The 19,525-nt window shown below is 40.6% G+C and overlaps 1 protein-coding gene across 1 annotated transcript; it reads left to right on the top strand.

Annotated features, from left to right (window-relative positions):
* Positions 1 to 429: 429 nt before the first annotated feature.
* dstyk (dual serine/threonine and tyrosine protein kinase) lies at positions 430 to 18,284 on the top strand. Its single transcript, XM_053435192.1, has 14 exons — positions 430 to 1,650; positions 3,066 to 3,475; positions 8,272 to 8,784; positions 9,493 to 9,688; positions 10,546 to 10,784; positions 11,112 to 11,195; positions 11,298 to 11,474; positions 13,594 to 13,723; positions 14,243 to 14,399; positions 14,824 to 14,956; positions 15,075 to 15,188; positions 15,839 to 15,953; positions 16,397 to 16,531; positions 17,418 to 18,284. Exons 1-14 carry the CDS (start codon positions 1,452 to 1,454, stop codon positions 17,603 to 17,605), a joined length of 2,790 nt encoding a protein of 929 aa, XP_053291167.1. The 5' UTR covers positions 430 to 1,451; the 3' UTR covers positions 17,606 to 18,284.
* The last annotated feature ends 1,241 nt before the right edge of the window (positions 18,285 to 19,525 follow it).

Genomic DNA, 19,525 nt, shown 5'->3' with positions numbered 1-19,525 from the left:
CAACAGCGATTCTTTCTTGCTCCATAATTATTATCATTAAATTTGATTAAAAACAAACAATATTTTTTTTATCTGTTGCCTGTGATTTTGCTATCCAATTTCTAATGGGTTAATCCCCCAAAAAATCGCAACTGCTTATTGACGATGCTGTTGTTGTCTTGGAATATAGATATTTCATGTAATAAATATGTGCTGGAGAACAGGCTTATGTCCTGAGGAGATCATGTGTTGTCACATCATGTGCTAATTGTAAGTTCTGTTGAATCTGGGTATGACCAGACAATTCTTCCGTTCATGCTTCATTACTTTTTAAACTCACTGTAAACATCTATTACCAGGTGATGGCCCTCCACCCACATGGCCCTGTGGCTGCAACTCCACCAACTACATGGGAAGTCCTACATTTCCCACATTGCTGTGCGCGCAGACCCCGCCTTTTCCTCTCCCGAACTTTTGTGTGGTCGGATTCTTGAGTTGTGCAGTGATTTGATTGCTCGGCCTCAGAGATGTGATTTGGCTCGGACACACCTCGCCCTGCACCACCGCCACCGACCGTTCTCTTCATCTTCATCCTCCCAGAAACAAGCGTTTCAGCCGGGCTAAGTTCAGCGGGGCGGCCGTCACTCTCTCTCTCTCTCTGTCTCTCTCTCTCTCTCTCTCTCTCTAGGGCTGGACCGCTGACAGCTCGGGGCCAGAGTCTCTTTTTCCACGGAGCCTCACCGGGGAAACTCCGACGTTTTTTCTGGCCGTCCGTAGTTGTCAGGGAAGACGCAGCTGTCAAAGTCGGGCCCCCTTCTTCTCAACGCGGAGCTGTATGGATATGAAAGCGAGCTCGGGGCTGTCGGTGCCGAGTTAAGAGGAAATGCGTGCCGTGCCAGGCCAAGGAGAGGACGGACCGGGGATGTCTTCGGGCTAGCAGCGCTAAAGTCGTCTGGACCCACTAAAAAGGATTACTTAGCACGTCAGTCCGCCGCCGAAGCACCATCTTTAGTTTTGTTTGAAGCACTTCGCTCAGTCGTTGTTGTCAGTGGGACCGTCGGTGCGAACCAGAAACAACAACAGACACGCGATGACGACGAAGCGATAAATTGCTTCGCTCATTATTCATATAAAACAAACGTGTTTATCCTTGATCCGTGGCACGACGTGAAGCTAGGCTAGCTGTGCAGCACAACAACAAAAAGCTGAATGCCCAGAGCCCGTGTTCACCGACACAACCGACTGCAGGGGCGAGCTAACGTCCATCACATGTTCAGACCAAGTGGCTGGGTTGTGATTTGGTGTAGCTTAGCCTAGCAGGGGGACGAACATGGCTACGAACTAATCAGCAGGGAGATAAGAGAAGGTGTGATACCAGGTCTGATTCCAGCCTCACAACTTCAGACTTTCGGTTCCTGCCTCCTGCCACCCCCCCACCCCGTGTATCACAACAATAGCCCAACCTGTCGACCATGGAGGGGAACGTGCAGCAGCAGAAAGCGACCCCTCTATCCCGGGAGCTGACGAGGATATTCAACAGCTACAACAAGCACTCCATCCAGCTGAAGAAGAACCTGAAGGAGACCAACGCGTTCTTCCGGGAAATCAGACAAAACTACAGCAATGTCTGTGCATCCACCATGAGCTCGGATTCAGCTTCTCTGGAGGCAGGTGGGTCTGACACAACACATGCAGCCGCAGCAGCCACATCTGGAAACACCTACTCGGCACCATCAGCTCTGTGGTTAAACTATACTATGTTTTATTCTCTGGTGACCCATAATGAAAGATCTGACAGGCGGCCCATTGGCAAGTGGTCTCTCCACCAACACCCAGACTGAGAAAAATGCATTAATTAGGGTTAGGGCAAACGAAAGAGATTAAGCCCCCTTTCAAAAGCATGAGCTGACTAAGTGCTCCAAATATGCTGAGATTTCTGCGCTCTCTAACTGGCTGAGGGCCGGGGCTGTCAGGCACTCATTCTTGTCTTTCACACCAATTGTATGTATGGGGGTTAGTGTGTGTAATGGACTGCATAGGTTAACTTTTAGACCAACTTTAAAATTACTATTTATGCATTGCAACCAGCTCATTTCTAAAAATGTTTGTGTTTTCATCTCCTCTTCAAAACATTGAATCAGCTCTTTCATCTTTTTTTTTTTTTTTCACCATATGATTTAAATGCTCAATTCTATGAAACATTGATTAAGCGCGCAGCACTGATGGTATGCAGATAAATTGGTAATGCGTCACATCCCCAGGAGTGGCTAAAGCCACCAGGGCTGGTGTCCTACTCACAGAGGTCAAAATGATTTCCCCCGACGTTGAATGAACAATGTTAAGCCGAAGATTAGTCATAGTTAAGAAAAAAACGGGACCATAATGCTTCCTTTCATAGGCAAAGTCGAACGCATGTCTTCACCTGAAAACTAGATATATGTTTTGCAAAAGTCTTGGTTACACACACAAGAAAATTCACTGCTGCATCTCAGAATATGGCTGGATGTGTATTTTTGTAGAGATTATGCACAGGTCTCCACTGACCGCCTGTTCAGCACAGTCTGTCCACTGACATGCAGTCCAACGCTTAGCATAGGTTGGTCCGAAACAATGTGCTGTAACGTGTCATGTAAGGTCAGTAGGTGGATTAGATTAGAGTTACAGTAAAACCAAATGTATGTCAGAAAGAAAGACACTGGTGTGTGAATATGAATTAGGTTATCGGTGCTTTCTCCTCCTTGTTTTATAACTGTTTGAGACGGTGACTCAGCATCACTGAGCACTGTGTCTGATACCCTGCCACAGTCAGGGGGAATTAGTTCTTCTGTGTTTGTTCCACATCTCAGAGCCAGATCAGGAAATGATAACCAATGGAATATCACATTTATTATGTTTTAATGCTGCTATTTTTTAATCTGTGTATTTTGAGAGTCAGGATCAGATACAAAGGATAATTTTTCTTCTTTCAAAGCCATATTTCTGCTGAGTAAGAATTCCAGGGGTGAATAAACTTCCTTGAGGGTTACTGATTCAATTCCAAATAACCACAGTCTCCATCTTAACATCCTGTACCTCATTTTATTCAGGCCAGTTTAGCTGCATCTCCTTCCCGAGCCATGAGGAAGAGTTTTTACGCAACACAGTCGGCGCTACCCCGTACATCCTGGTACTGGGCCAGGACTGTACCGCCCGCTACCAGCTGCTCAATTGCCTTCTGGGGGAGAGGCTGCTACCGCTGGGCCCCGAGGCCGGGGAGGCTTGTGAAGGAGTCCAGGGCACCGTCTGCAAGAGGCGAAAGCTGTGTTTTACCCATGGGAGACAGACACGGCTCAGCTTGGCTCTGCCCGGCCAGTATGAACTGGTGCACCAGTTGGCCGCTAACTGTGGCCGCTGGGATACAGTTCCAAGGGAGGACCTGGAGATCCATGAGGAGTGTGAGGACCCAGCACACAGGCTGGCAGAGCTAGAGATCACCCTGCATCACCCACTGCTACAGGTAGGCCTCAGATACAAAGAAATCATTGTAAATCTTCTCACGCAAAACCATCATGGTTTAAAAAAGGAGTCGACATTCAGCCATTTACTCTGTATTGGTCCTGACTGCCATTGGTTTGTTTCCTTCTCATGAGCATTGATACGTTTACTCAGACTGTCTAGAGGTGGATGATTCGATCATGTTGCTCACTGCAGTAGTTTTGGAAGAAGATTTAAAATGAAGGTGAGACTAGGCAGAAGCTTGGTGTTGTTGTTTTTAGGCAGAAATCCATGAAAAGCATCAACACAATTCAGTTGGTGAATTTATATGTTGGTATCAACACATTTGTTGTTGTTGTTGTTGTTGTTGGTTTTCCTGCTCAAATATGACGTGTGTGTTACCCATGGTGTCACCTACTGAAATTAGCAGGTCATCTCCTTATAGATATAGATAAATTAAAATAATTTGGAACCGTTATAATAGTATACTTGAAAAAAGTCTATCATTATGTAAGTTTTGCAGATTACATGAGAAAGTCATGTTGTGTTGGTGCTGGACAACAGAATGGAAAAAATTGTCCTTTTATTTACGACACTGATTTCAATCACATGGCCCGGCCCTAGGAGTGTGTTTATTTTCTGGTGTTGGTTTTCCTCTTGTAGCCCCCGCACAAACGGAAAGATGAATTTCATCATTGTCTCTGGCTTGAATCAGCCTTTTGCATTCACACATGCCTGAGCTCACAAACAGATTACTGTGCAGAGCTGATTATTTCCTGTGTTGTCAGTGATTTACTTCACTTCAGCAAAGCATTTTTTGTAGAAAGTTCCATGGAAAAATTATTATTGAAAGAGTTGTTGGACACAGTGCTTCAGTCATGTTGGTTTTTAGCCAGTGCGACCTTAAAGTCTTGTGGGAGGGAATTGATTTAACATGGTGTAAGGATTGTAGTCATTCCTTATCATGTGCAACACGTGGAAATTAGTCCCTAATCCTTTAGACCAAGGCCCCTCAGAGATCATCACACAGCCCCAGAAACTAGCCCTAGATCTGCCTCAGGGCAGCCCATCCGCCAAGCCCTCTTACGTAATGCCACTGGTCTGGTGCAATCACATGACTGGGACATGTATATAAAATCCCAAACCATTTTTGGGATGAAGTTGCAATAGTTTCATTGGAATTCTGGGACACTGGGTTGTTCATTTTTATTTTTATCTTTTTCTTTTTGAATAGAAAAAGCTTGCTCATAACTTTTTAAAACAGATATTTTGCTATCATCATGCTAATAAACATTTGATCAATGTTATAGATTTAGTTATGATAAGTAATGAAATCAGTGTTCATATAATACATTGATTATTGTCATATTTCATTGTGTTACTACATTTTAACATTGTTTAGTATGGATTTTGCATTAGTTTCTTCTTATTGCCAAATAGTAGGTTTAAATATTTAACTTAAGTCTTATCTCATGAAATTTAAAGGTTAATAGAAAAAAACAGAAAGTAATCTGTACCAACAGTGGTATTAAACACAGTTATTACACTCCTGTTCATTACCTCCGCCAAGGAGGTTATGTTTTCTCCCTTGTCTGTGTGTTTATTTGTTTGTGAGACAAATACACACATTTTTCCACAAAACTTAGAAGGAAGCAGGGTTGGGGGTGGGTCAGGGAGTGAAATCGTTAAACTTCATTGTGGGTCTTCTTCTTATTCTTTAACATTGTGAGATAGTGTGTTTTTCAACATTGTCACAGTTCTGCCCAGGAATATTTCATGGATATTGATGAAAAAAACATGCACTTTAAGGGGACTGATATCAATGAGGAGGAATGTGCTCTACTGAGTGACAGTCTAGTTTTCATGTGTGACTGAAAGTTTCGGACCTGTTGGATCCAAATTGAGGCAAAAGGTTTGTGAAACGTGGAGCTGGAATAGATTTTTTTACTTTTTGCCCATGCTCTACAATCCACAGTTCAAGTGATAATTTCCTTCATATATTTATGGTTGTGAATCTGACATTTTTTATCAGCTAATTAATAAACTAAAGCCTCTTTTCTCTGCTGAAGGGAGAAGGGATTAGGGTGTCTAGGTAAGAGCAGATGAAGCCACAGAATCTCTCTTCTCACTGTGGTATTCACACTCCGCTGCTATAATCACAGGCCCCTGCTTTAGGGGCCAGCAGATGAGAACCAATTAGCTTCTCTTCATCCCAGACTTTACCCACTTAACCTCGTAGTGACCACGAGGGACTATAGGGTGCTAATCTATCACCACGTTTCAAAAATTCTTTGAGGTATTCTGTTCTGTTCATTGCCAGGGCTCCGAGAATTCACGACAGTCTGCATGTTAACAAAGAGCTGTGATGCTATAGCTATAGAGGTATGGATGAGCTTCATTTGTGAAGCGCAGCTCTTGACAAAATTAAAGCATGTTTCACAAAAGGATTAAGAACAACATTTAAATAAAATCAATTAAAATAACACATTTGTTTGTTTCTTTAATAGAGCGTTTTAAGAAGAGATAGGGTTGGACAATATGGCCTAAAATACATCAGGAAAACATATTTATTACATGTTTATTACACAATAAATGCCACATTTTTATTTCTTTTTAGTTTTAAAGACAATCTTTTTTTTCTCCTAATGGAGGTTGTAGTTTTAAACTCCTTTATGAGCAGAGAATGACAATCAAATGATAAACAGCAAAATATTTTACTAATCTGAGGTTGACCAATTACGGGTAGTACCTCCTCACTGTGCTTACACAATGTATAAGCAATATATCGATTGATATATTGCCATTAATGAAAATTGTTTTGAGATAATTATTGATATTGATTTATTCCCCTACCCTAGATTTAACAGTAATAAAAAAATATGAATCTGGGTCACTCCACTATCGGCTGATATATGATGTTAAATTTGTAAATCCTTGATTAGTATGGGGCTGGTTGTGTAAAGCCTTAAAAGTCAATAAGGAAATTTAAATAAGAATATGAGAACGTAGGCCAAAATTAGTGCAATTTTATATTTTCAGTGATAATCCTTGCAGCAGGTCTTTGGACCAGTTGAAGGTGACGTAGGGAAGCCTCAATAAATCAGCTGTGGGCATCGGAAAGTTGGAAGAAGCAGGAGCGAACAACCGTTTTTACTTTATTATCAAAACAAAGGCCAGAATCACTTGCGTCATTCTTTCTTGCCCCTGTCTTAATTTAGTTTGAAAGGGCTCCCAGATTGCAGACTATTTCACTGAGATAAATTGGTGTGGCAAACAACAGGATTTCTGTCAGCAGCCACCCTATAAATAGGCTAAAAGAAGAATACTGGAACCTAACTGGGTCAGATGATAGCGTAATGCTAGCTCATAGTGAGACGTTTTAAAGCTGGATGAAAACCAAAATAGCAACATCAAAATAATCCACGGATATTCTCCTTAGGGTTATTGTTTCCAATGGTCAGTAGGGCAATTCAAACATTGCATTGGTTTTGACTTGCTGTGAACAAATGTTTGCAGGGTGTCTTTGTTCCAACGACACTGCTCAGATGGGCTCTGCTCTTGTTTCTTGGAGACAGGACTGACTGTCTCCTTTGTGCAGCTGCTGGTCATTTCTCTGGCTGACTTTTTCCCTGCCACGGTCTCTCTCCCATGAGAGTCTGTTTTCGTTAAAGTTGTTATTTATCAGGGGATAGAGCAAAGCTTTTTTTACTTCTGTCGTTTTTCTGCCCTGTCACAGGCATTCCCAAGACCACCACAAATATTTATGTGTCAGTTTGCGTGCAGAAATAGAAGGAGCATGTGATATGTGTGTATTTTTTTTTCTTCCCTCCTGGACTGACATAAATGGGTTTGAAAACTGTGCTCCCAATTGCCTGAACACTTTATATAATTGGAGTCATAATTTTGCTGTTAAGATGTGGTCCTCTGCACATTGTCGTTTTTGTCAAGACATAGTAATTTCTAAATTGCTAAATCTAAAATACATTTGATGTGTAAATCTGATAATTTCAACAGATTTTCTGATCTGAAACGAGCTCTGAACGCAACATCGACATGTTTTCCTCTATTGTGCAGCAAACTTAGCAACCGATTTATCGGTTGTCTGATGAAAAAGAGCCGATATGAGCCTTTCACTGACACGTCAGAGCAGATGTTTAGGTTTTCAGTTAAGAATCAATATGAAAAGTTTGTTTTAAGTTTTGTTTCTTAATTCCTGTTTCATATTTTCTTTCATTTGTGTTTTTCTGAAATTTTTAATATATTGTAAAATCTATGGTTAGCTGTTTAATATTAGATTTTCTTTGTCAAGATGGTTTGATAACAACATCTTCGGAATTGGCGGATGCATTGCTAAAGTAACTCTTTAATACCAATATTGGCATTAGCACCAATGTAACTTTGTCTTTCTGTTCCTCATCTTCTTGTCAACTCCTACAGCCTAAAACGATTGTGATTTCATTCAGCACCTGAGTTGTTTTCCAGAAAGCAAAAGCTGAAAGATGCCATTTCTTTTCTCAGACCTGGGGGCAACTCATGAGTGGGCTGATGAATTTTCTCACAGCAAGTGATACCTTTAAATTGCACAGTCCTCATTAATTTTTACTACAAAAATAAGGAGTATAACTGATGAAATTCCTTTTAACTTAATTACTTTTGATTCAGTGGAATCTAAGCAGAACTCAAATAAATCAAGTAATATCTTTCTTAGATTTCACTCGGTGTGAATTATTTGGGAGGATACATTTGTTTATGGAACCGCATTTCCTAATAATCACCTGTAATTTCTTTTTTTTTTAACCTTTTGTGGTTTGTCTACAGGAAGCAAAGGTCATGGTGGTGCCTTGTCCAAGTGTCCAGCCCATTGAAGAGGCCCTGGAAGACTGCACTCGCAGTGTGATCCCCATCATACTCTACGCCATCAACCAGGACTCCCTTACCACAGAGCAGGTGGCTGAGCTCTGGAAGGTCAAAGAGCTGCTCTCCTTTCCCATCTGTTTTATTCGTATCCCTCACACCATTCCAGTAGCCTCCCCAGAACCTGGCCGCCATGCAGAGAAGGAGAAGGAGAAAGAGAGAGAGAAGAGCGCCCTCCACAAGCAGCTGCTGTCCCTCGGGTTCCTCAATAGCCCGTCAGGAAACTGCACCTGTGGTGCCCCTACACAGGTGTCAACCCCAGGTGCCAAACCCCAGAGCACGCTAGGCGAGGCTTTCGAAAGACTGCATCGGTTGGTGGTGCCATTCACTCGCCAAGTGCTTCAAAACCAGCAAGTGGAGGCTGCCAGTCTGCTTAACGGGTTACATTGTCGATGTCTCGATCTTTTCATCAACCAGGTCAGAGGATGATGCCTCCTAGCTCTGTTCATCTGTATAATGTGATTGTTTTTCTGTTTTGGAGTCATGTGACAGTTGTTACTACCACTGCTTGGTCTCAGGCTGCTTCCCCTCCTACAAACAAATCACCAAAGCTGCTTTCAGACATGCACTGAACTTCGCAGATCCTGCGTATTTTCTCCGGAGGTGGTGCATGTGTGAACAAATGTCAGAGTGAGAGACTGCACAGTTTCTGCAGATTTTCATGGGCTTGAAATTCAGGAGAAGCAGGGGATCCCTTGCTGGATTCCCCGTGAGCTAGTGGGAGGTTGATGGGGCTTCTAATGTGCAACAGATGCAAAAATAAAAAAATATCTCCTAATGAATAAGAGGAGCCATACACATAGAAAAAAACAAAGAAGATGTCAAGACAGTTTTTGGTTATAAAAGCTGACGCCGTTCTCTGTGTGTTGTAAATTAAATCACATGATCTCCGCAGTGGAGTTAATATGTCACTTCCTGCCTCTGCTGGCTGCACCACCTCTCGCCTGAACTATGCAGGGGATTTGTCTCTGTTGTGAACACATCTGTGGAGAGAACCCCCCGGTGTTGTGCATGTGTGAAAGGCAAACTGCTGCAAAACCCTGTAGCCAATTCTCCTGATTTTAGCCACAGGTCATGAAAATGGCTCTTTAGACCATGTTTCCTTTCTGCTCCGCTTCCTTGCAGGCCTTTGACATGCAGAGGGACCTGCAGATTACACCACGCAGGCTGGAGTACACTCGTGAGAAAGAGGCTGAACTGTTCACCTCACTTATGGCCATTGCTAACCGCAAACAGGAAGAGATGAAGGAGATGATTGTGGAGACACTCGGCAGCATGAAGGAGCAGCTACTGGAGGATGCTGCCAACCTGGAGTTTACAGGTTAGTGAGGACCTGTTTAGTTAAAAACATGATTTTGATTTGGCTTCACGTAAATAGTCCCCGTTTAATATATAATTATAGCAGTTCTACGGATCATAATTTCTACTTTTGAGATATACTAAATTATGTTTTCTTCACAATAGTGTGTATTGGAACTGGAAACATATAATCATGTTGCATGTTTTACATATTTGGAAATGTAATTTCCCTTAAACTGTATAGAATCCATTAAATTTGATGAATTGGTTCCCTATTTGATGACTAAACGACGACCACATGTCCCTGATTTATAATGCCCTTACATCTTCAAGTTTATTAGAAAGGGTTCCTCCTTTATTGTGTGTCTATTGAAGAAGATGGTTGAAGCTTGGTACCCAGACTCAAGACTATTCAGAGTCAGGGCTTTTATTAAGAAAAAAGCCAGTGTCTGTGGCCCCCCAATCATTTCATCTGGACCTAATGAAAAGCTTGAAGTTAGTAAGTGAGTCAAGGCTAGCTTTTCCATTATTACCAGCCCAAAATTTTAAGACAAATATGTTTATATTGCTGAAAACCACAAGTCACAAATCTGTATCAAGGGTCTTTACAACCTGTACCTGTACAACACACACCTTCTGTTCTTTATAACTTTGGTTTCTATAGGGAACCTTTTTAAGGGAAAATAATAATTTGTCTTGCATTGTACGATTTACATTGTTGAAATTCACACATTTCATGAAATACATTGAATAAGAACAAACTTGTTATAAGCTAAATAAGCTCTATTACTATTAATCTAACATTTTTGTTACAGTCATAATCAATCATTTCTGTTGCAATTATTAACACAATAATTGACAAATTCCTTTCAACTGCAGACATCATTGTAACAACGAATGGAGAGCCTGTTACGTCCAAGGAGATCAAATCTTGCATCCACCAGATCCAGGAGCTGATAGTGGTCCGTTTGAATCAGGCTGTGGCGAATAAGCTGATCAGCTCTGTGGATTATCTGAGGGAGAGCTTCGTAGGAACTCTGGAACGATGCCTCAACAGTCTTGAAAAGTCAAACATGGACTCCTATGTCCACAATGTCACCTCCAATCAACTCAACCAGGTGGGGAGACAAACTGGAAGCTTATGTGTTGTGCAGGTGTTGAAATGTGAGCAGTATCACTGTATTATTTTGTTTTGTGTTAATCACTGCAGTAATGTTTTTATTTTATAATAATGGTGATTCTAAGGAGAGGGAGCTGGAGACAGAAGGAAAGTTTGACTCATGTCGGCAAACACAGCATTTCGATTTTTACAGGGAAAACACAGGGACCAGAGTTTGAGTTAGAAATTAGTTAATGTGTTGAACATTTCACCTGGCTTGTAGAATAAGATATAAAACGTACTAACATCTCCATATTTACAGTGTTGTGTTTCTTATCTGTCACAGTTATTAAATGCTGCCTATCATGTGGAGGTCACCTTTCACTCAGGATCGTCTGTCACACGATTTGTCTGGGAGCAAATCAAACAGGTCTTTGTCTCAAACATTCTGTAGAAGGAGTTTTTAAATGTTTGCTGAATGAGACTTTCTAAAGAATGTGTTTTATCATTTTATCTTTTGTCTCCCTCTCAGATAATCCACAGGATAACATTTGTGAACCCTCCTGCCATCACTCCAGAGTGGAAGCGGAAAGTGGCCCAGGACGCCATAGAAAGCCTCAGTGCTGCCAAACTGGCCCGAAGCATCTGCTCCCAGTTCAGGACTCGCCTCAACAGTTCCCATGAGGCCTTTGCAGCATCACTGCGCCAGGTTTAAATTCCTCCTCTCTTTCCACATACTATTGTCATGGCAATTTCTACAATCCCACCTTAACAGCGAGGAAACGAAACACAATTCTCTTACAGTATTGTCACACTTTAATGCTCAGCGCATGGTGCATACGACAAGGGTTAGTTTGTAATATGCACCCCGATGGGAAGCAGTTCTTTGTCTTTATACATTTGGCTCACCCCTCCCACTCTGGTAGGGGTTGTTACAAAGTCAAAGGTTGGGATCTTCTGATGACATGAAAACAACAATGCCTAGTTAAAGCAATCAGGCCAAGATTCATTCAGTAGAACAGGAAACAGTATGATCAAGGTTACATTGTAAGATTCGATCATGATCATTCAAAGGGGAAATTACATGATCATATTGTGGTCAAATGTTACATTTCCCTTAGACTATACTTGTTTACAGATTGACAATTACTATTATAATGACAAATGAAAGAAGTGATGGTTGTATTGAATCCACTGCCATAAAACCCTTTATTGAGATGATCCACAAAGTAGAGATGGCTCAGTGAAGATTAGAGTGTGCAGTAGTAACCATTCTTGGTGTTTTAATCAAAGAAAAAAATAAAAATAACTTGGGGTATAAATATTTTATATATTTTAGATGTACCTTTCGTTATTGTTTTGTTTGTTTGTAAGCAAGATTATGCAAACACTACTGGATAGATGAACAAAAAACTTGATGTCCGGATGCAGTTTGCAAATCTGGATCAGAATGAGGATCCAGGCTTTTTAAAATTCAGTTTCCTTAGCATTTTGATGTCGGGCATATTTGGACATTTCCACTGATTTCCCAGGTAATAATTCACTAATTCAATTGAAAAATCAGGCACATTTAGGGAACTGATATCTGAGTGTTGTAACTAAATTCACCACGGCTGCATCCAAACTAATATGATTGCTTTGATCGACGATGAGGTGCACTCTGGAATGGTATGATCCAATTAGGACGTGGATGTTTGAGAGCTCTGGAGAAGTATGAACGTCAGGCGTTAACGTAGTGTGGCTGTCGCTTCGGGCCCGGCACATCTCGTGGTTCAGTTTAATTCATTTCTCTTCACTTGAATTGCTTCACCAACGTGCAAATAGCTGTAACTCCGTCCAAGAAGTCCCTAACAAATCAGATTCAGTTAAATTGCTCTGATGATAATCATCACATGATTGTGTGGATCACATCACTCACTACGTCTTCACGCTCACAAATTCTTACATTTTTATCCTAATAAGAAAATGATTTTCTGTCTATCGTGATGGAAATAGCGGATAACTAATGTTCTAGTAAATATAGAGATGAAAACTCTGGCCGGTAGTATGTCAGTGTGCAGGATGACATGGAGGAGATGTTGTGAATGATGAAGTGTGAATGCATGAACTGAATTATCAGAGGAATTAAAAGCCTTTCTGGTCACATGCAAACATAAAGAAGACAGTCATCACTTTAACTATATGATCGAACCACGAGCACCCAATCTTTTAATGGTTTTTAGATGATCACAAACCACTTCAGGTCAAATTCCCAGACCCTGTTTTGCTTCTTTTTTAAAGACAATTTTTACATGTAGATTAATATATAAAGTACAATCAAGGCAGCGTACACAGTGACGCGACCTGAAGTACAGTGTGAATGTCACATGATAAAATGTCTGTTCTCATGTTGTCAGTTAAGCTGTGCAAAAAGTAAACAGGAGTTCACCTCTTGGAGGGAGTTTATGAAAATATTGACAAAGACGGTCATCAATTTTCCGTGGAAAAACAGTGTGTCCAGAGCTGTGCATTTGAATATCATCTTGACATATGACGACACTGACCCAGAGGTCGAGTCAGCTGACCTGTAGTTTGAATTATGTAGTTTAAAGAAGAGACGACAAAAGTAGATTCGACAAGAACTGAATAAAAAATATGCTGTTAGTCATTTATGTAGCAGAAGTAGCTGGATATTGGTCATTTATCTGTATTTGGTGTTCTCAGGATAAAATTCTCAGGACCAAATTCGTTAATTTAAATTTGAGGAAAAATGCCGATAATGTTACGATAGACACTGGTCATGTAGAAAAAGCTTGTTATACTGACCATGTGACGTCTTATGTCCGCAGCTGGAGGAGGGTCATACAGGGCGTCTGGAGCGAACCGAGGACCTGTGGCTGCGCGTGAGGAAGGACCACGCCCCTCGGTTGGCCCGCCTGTCTCTGGAGAGCCGCTCCCTACGGGATGTTCTGCTGCACGGTGAGTCACCGCCAAATCCTCCCTTTGTTAACATGTACAGACAAAACTATAGTCAGTGTTTATAGAGACGTGACAGCCTATGATCTAATAAATTCTATTCATACGAGCAAAGACGTAACCGCCTGTCAAACGGTGAATAGGTAAGGTTCTGAGGCCAACCTGTTATGTTAATGTCAGGTGAAAAAGCTAATTAAATAGTGGCATATAATTCTATTCTTCCAAGTTCCATCTCTTGCAACTATAGTGAATTTTGTTCTGTCAAGATGAAAACAATTGCATTATCCTTAACACAGTCTGAACATGGGGATTTCTGACACTGGTATCATTACATCTCCTTTTTCTTTGTAAAGTATTAAACTCATGTTTGATGGGAGCACAGAGAAACTTTTGACAGTGACAAACTCTGTTGATACATGATACTGCAGAGTGAAGTAACAACAAGAATTTGTGTAAGAAAATATAATTTATAAAAAACTTGAGAGATGACTTAGAGGTTTAAAACGTTATTTATCTTCACAGGTAAGCCTAAGCTTGGGCGAGAGTTGGGTCGGGGCCAGTACGGAGTTGTGTACTTTTGTGACAGCTGGGGAGGACGCTACCCGTGTGCTTTAAAGTCTGTGGTTCCACCTGACGATAAACACTGGAATGACCTGGCTTTGGAATTTCACTACACAAGGTGAGTTTAAACATCATCGCACACAAGAGGAACAATAGCTGCTCAGCTGAAATACTCTGTATCAAAGTCTTTGCAATTCCTCACTCTGCTGCCGGCGTGAAGCTCAATGCTCCTCTAAGATGGTGGAGCATTTGACTGAGTCCCAGGTCAGCATGGAAGATTTCAAAAGTCTCAAGGAGATTTAGAAGAAACTGCAGTTTTCAAAAGCCGTCTTTTTATTCGACCTGAACTTTGCTTTCTTATTAAGATCGAACTCCAAGCAGCCTAGTTTGTTTGAGTATTAAAGCCTCGAAGCTGCAAACATCAGACGTGTCTTTATAAAACCTTGTCTGTTCCAACTGGCATAATGCAGCTCATTGTAAAGCTACACTGTGGCTGCCTCAATGTGGACAAACAAGACTTGGGTGTGTGTGTGTTGCTTCAGGACTTTGCCGAAGCATGAGCGGCTCGTCGACCTGCACGGTTCAGTGATCGATTACACCTACGGAGGCGGCTCCAGCATCGCTGTGCTGCTCATCATGGAGCGGCTGCACAGAGACCTCTACACAGGCCTGAAGGTGAGCTGATAGGAAGGTTGCAACTAGATAGGAAGGAAATCCATTCATGTTTCATTAAAGTTTTATTATCTTGCATCTCCCACTCTGGTTTAACGTTGTCCCTGTTCATATGTGTCAGGCGGGTTTATCGATGAAGGATAGACTTCAGATCGCACTGGATGTGGTGGAGGGGATCCGCTTCCTGCACAGTCAAGGTCTCCTGCACAGAGACATAAAGCTAAAAAATGTTCTGGTAAGTAACTTAGAGGGGACCACACTATTGGAGTCTGTCACTGTGGAGGGTTTCTGAATGCTTCCCAGATGTAATGGTCGCATCACAATACTTCATGTGTGATTGGAGGGATTCGCTATACACTGACATATCAGAAGCTGTAGAAAAACACAATGTTTATTAGTTCAGTATAAAATGTTTTGCTCTTATGTGTATTTTTGTGAATAAACTGCAAATGTCTAACTAGATTGTCCAACAGTCCCCTGAAAATACCACATTTTAATTCATGAGGTCCACACACATAGATATCAGTCCCCTAATTATGCGAGATTTAGAAAAACCAAGATCCATGAATTATTTACTGAGAAAACAATGAGAATATAGAAAAACTCAAACACAAAATGATACAGAAAATGAAAAATATTCCTGGATCCACCCCTAAATATAGCATGGTTTCAGCAACCTCTATTTCTTACCAAAGTTTAGCAGAAATTAAAGTTGGTAGATCATTTATAAAATAATTATAATAGTTTCCATTATTTGAAAAGTAGAAGTAAAACAAAGTAAATGCTGTTCTCCTGCACTTTTCCATTTATTAAATACACTGATAAGATATTTTCTTTTCTACCTGACCAAACCAACTATCCACTCTTTCTCTCTCTTTCTTCTAGCTGGACAAACAAAACCGTGCAAAGATCACAGACCTTGGCTTCTGCAAACCAGAGGCCATGATGTCTGGGAGCATCGTAGGAACACCCATCCACATGGCTCCAGAGCTGTTTACAGGTACCATCACTAGTCTCACTGTCCGTAATCACATCATGAAGCTGCTCCTGAGGGACAACTTCAAACTGTTTAACTGGCTGTGGCTGAGGGAAGGAGCGCTCGTCCTCCATCCAGAAAGTCGGCCGTTAGATCCCAGTCTTCCCCATATGCATGCCGAAGTTTCCTTGGGCAAGATGCTGAACCCCAAATTGCCCTTAATAGTAAAACAAGTGCTGCTAATAGATGCACTGTATGAATGTTTGGGTGAATGGCAAACTGTAATGTAAGGCACTTTGAGTGGTTATCAAGACTAGAACATCACTATATAAATACAAACCATTTATATAAATACAAACCATTCAACTGGTTTCTGTCCCATTCTTTCTTCATTTACTTAAGAGGTGAAACCCTGTTACACAACCTGTAGGTCTCTTTACATCTTTACCCCCAACTTTTCCTGACAGGAAAGTATGATAACTCTGTGGACGTCTACGCCTTCGGGATCCTGTTCTGGTACCTCTGCACGGGTTCAGTAAAACTCCCAGAAGCCTTTGAGAAGTGCTCCAGCAAGGACCAGCTCTGGACCAATGTTAAAAAAGGTAAACAAGATTCATTTTATAGTCATTCAGACCACACACGAGACACGGGTGGACAGGAGAACAAATTTACATTGCATCCACTCACAAATGTAATTTAGAATTTTGCTAAGTAGGTATAAAAGCAAAACAGAATTAATTGATAGGGTATTAACCATAGGTATTAACAGATATTACTCAAGTGAATGAAATTACACATATTCAATAAATAGACATATATGATGTAAACCAACATGATAATTATTTATCTATAACAGAAAAGGTGTATTGTTGGTATATTGTAATGTACTGTATACAGGGACAGCACAGTGTATTGCATCAACACTAAGGTTTTACTCACACCTCTAAACACACTTTGCATTGTGGTCTTTCAGTTCTGGTCTGGTTCATGTTCAACAGACAAATTAATCAAAAGCTGTAAACATGACTCTAAATCATCAGTGAACTCAAATGGAGGAATCAATTTCCAGTCAAACTTTAATGCCTCTTATGTGTTTGTTTATATTCTCTGGAGTCCCAGATAGTAATCATACACACTGGATGACTCTCAAACCTGTCTCTTGCGTAATGAACACTAATGGTATATTAACGAAACCAGCTTATAGTGAATCTCTGCAGTTTTCCCTGGTTTTCTTTCTCTGGTTAATGTGGAAAAACCACTGAACTTTTACACTGACCCATTCAATAGAGGTGTTTCTGTTATTTGGTCCACACCAGAGTTTATTTGAAACAACCAAACGAGGTCAGGTGATTAATCCTCATAACAGACATGAGTGTTATATCACAGCCTCAGACACAATCTCCCCGAGGTTGGCAGACATGTACACACAAATGTGAAATCGTGTCAGCCTACAAAGTGAGGCCCTGATGTTGACTCTGTCCTCTCCAGGTGCTCGACCAGAGCGGCTGTCCAGTTTCGACGAGGAGTGCTGGCAGCTGATGGAGGCCTGCTGGAACGGGGACCCCTCCCAGAGGCCAATGCTCGGTATCGTGGAGCCCAGACTGCAAAGCATCATGGTCCGGCTCTGCAGCTGCGGCTCGGAACAAAAGAGCAGCAGTCTGGACGACTCGAACTGAAAACACTCAAGACAAACTAACGTGTGTGTGTGATAGGGATTTTGTTCAGAAAAAAGTATTTTTGTTGTATTTATGAAGACCTGAACAGAGAACTTCTGTGGAGCAGGTGACCGATGACAAACATCCTCCTTGTTCACGTCGTTGTTGTTGAATTTACATTATTTATGAGGAGGTGGTACAAACCAGAAGATTACAGATATGTGTTTTATTGTTTGTGCAGTGTGTATTTGTATACAAACTCTACACTATGCTTTTGTCATACATTCCGTGCTAACTGCTACTTGGTCATAGAATTGTAACTAGATGCAAATTGTTTTAAAAAGTAGTCAAGTCCCAGTGTTGTGAAAAAAATATAAATACATAAAGGAATAATTTTAGATTGTATTTAAACATTTCTGCATCTATACAATACATTTTTTTAATAAAATGATCTGTTACAACAAATTACACAAGCTACTGTTGAGCTATCGCTGCAGGAACATTTAACAGGATCATGTAAAACGAAGCAGTGTCCCTGGATGTGAGCCGTTTGACAGTGAGTGACTTCTTCCTCCCTTGATTTTATCTCAGTAACCTTTTAGAGACCTGAACAGAACAAATATTTTTAGGAATCCCCAATTGAAAAAAGACAAACATTAGATCAGAGTAAATAGATAAAATAAACATTTGTGTTAAATTAGTTTTTTTTCTCCTGCTTATCTATATTTTTTGTCTTCTAACAATGCCTTGGAAATGAATGCAAACTTTTAAGAACGTTAAGTTATTAACATAAGTTCTTTAAATGCAACGTGTGTATCTCAGTCATCATACGACTCTAATACAGTGGGATGTTCCCTCCACAGTATAAGAGCTTTTATTTTTTCTTCTGTAATATCCAGTGCTGAAACTTACTTATTGATATTATCCCATTTTCTCTACATTTATATAAAAGTTCATTATTCAGTTAAGGATTTGCTGAGTCAGTAATGAAAGTGAAATATTTCCAGCGTTAGGACTGAGGCTTTCTCGAGGGAACTATGTGTTTTTAATTTCTTCAACAGAATAGATACAATAATGATCCACAGGACATGGGGAAGTAGCATCAGCGCCACCTAGTGAGATTTGTAGGCCTCAATCCTTTCCTTGGATATAACCATGAGAAATGTGTCTGCCAGTTCACTGCAGAGAAGGAACACATCGACACTGACTCATATTCCAGCTGGGTGGAGCACGTCCTGAATTAAAAAAAACTAACCAAAAGAATGTGCCCTGATCTGACGGCTCAGACAAACTTTTAAATGTTAACTACATGGATATTTAATGTCTGGGCTGTCAGTCTCTTTCCAGAATCTGGATTTCCCTGAATTTAAAGACAAATACTAACTTTTGATGTCACTTTTTTGTAAGAAAAAAACAATTAAGGAATTCCTAATGGTTTATTCTTAAAACATAAAATAGTCCTATTAAATCACAGATTGTTTAAGTGTCTTAGTACCAACACAAGTTATCTTATGATTTATAAAACTGATTTGATCTGGAAGAAGACAAGCCTCTAAAACTTAGAAGCATCAAATGATCAGATGTCTTTCTACATCCTGTTTCCAGAGGATGTCTGCTCACATCAAACCGTTATGTCGTTGGAACACAGCAGAGGAATTAACTTAATGACTCAGTTAAACATGTCACATGTCTCTTCTTGCTATCAAAGAATTTTAATTAATTTAATTGGCTCTAACTGAACTCTTCGATTGGAGTCGTTCTGCAAAAGGAAAAGTCAGCATTTTTGTTGGAGGGGGGTACAATCTTTAACATTTTAAAAACTTTGCTTTAAAAGAATTTAAGATATATTTTAAATAATACTGTATTTAAAAAACAAAAATGTGTATTTCATTCATCGACCAAACAATACGATATGGCTTAGGAATATATATGGCCTTAGAT

The sequence above is a fragment of the Pleuronectes platessa genome, chromosome 2 (assembly GCF_947347685.1).
Source record: "Pleuronectes platessa chromosome 2, fPlePla1.1, whole genome shotgun sequence".
Classification (NCBI taxonomy): domain Eukaryota; kingdom Metazoa; phylum Chordata; class Actinopteri; order Pleuronectiformes; family Pleuronectidae; genus Pleuronectes; species Pleuronectes platessa.
This window is presented reverse-complemented; position numbering and strand designations above follow the sequence as displayed.

Bases quoted from the DNA above. Each gene is read 5' to 3' on its own strand.
- dstyk (XM_053435192.1), top strand. From the start codon at position 1,452: ATGGAGGGGAACGTGCAGCAGCAGAAAGCGACCCCTCTATCCCGGGAG. The intron at 11,196-11,297 runs GTCTTTGTCTCA...TCTCCCTCTCAG, and splicing joins TCTGGGAGCAAATCAAACAG to ATAATCCACAGGATAACATT. The intron at 13,724-14,242 runs GTGAGTCACCGC...TTATCTTCACAG, and splicing joins ACGGGATGTTCTGCTGCACG to GTAAGCCTAAGCTTGGGCGA.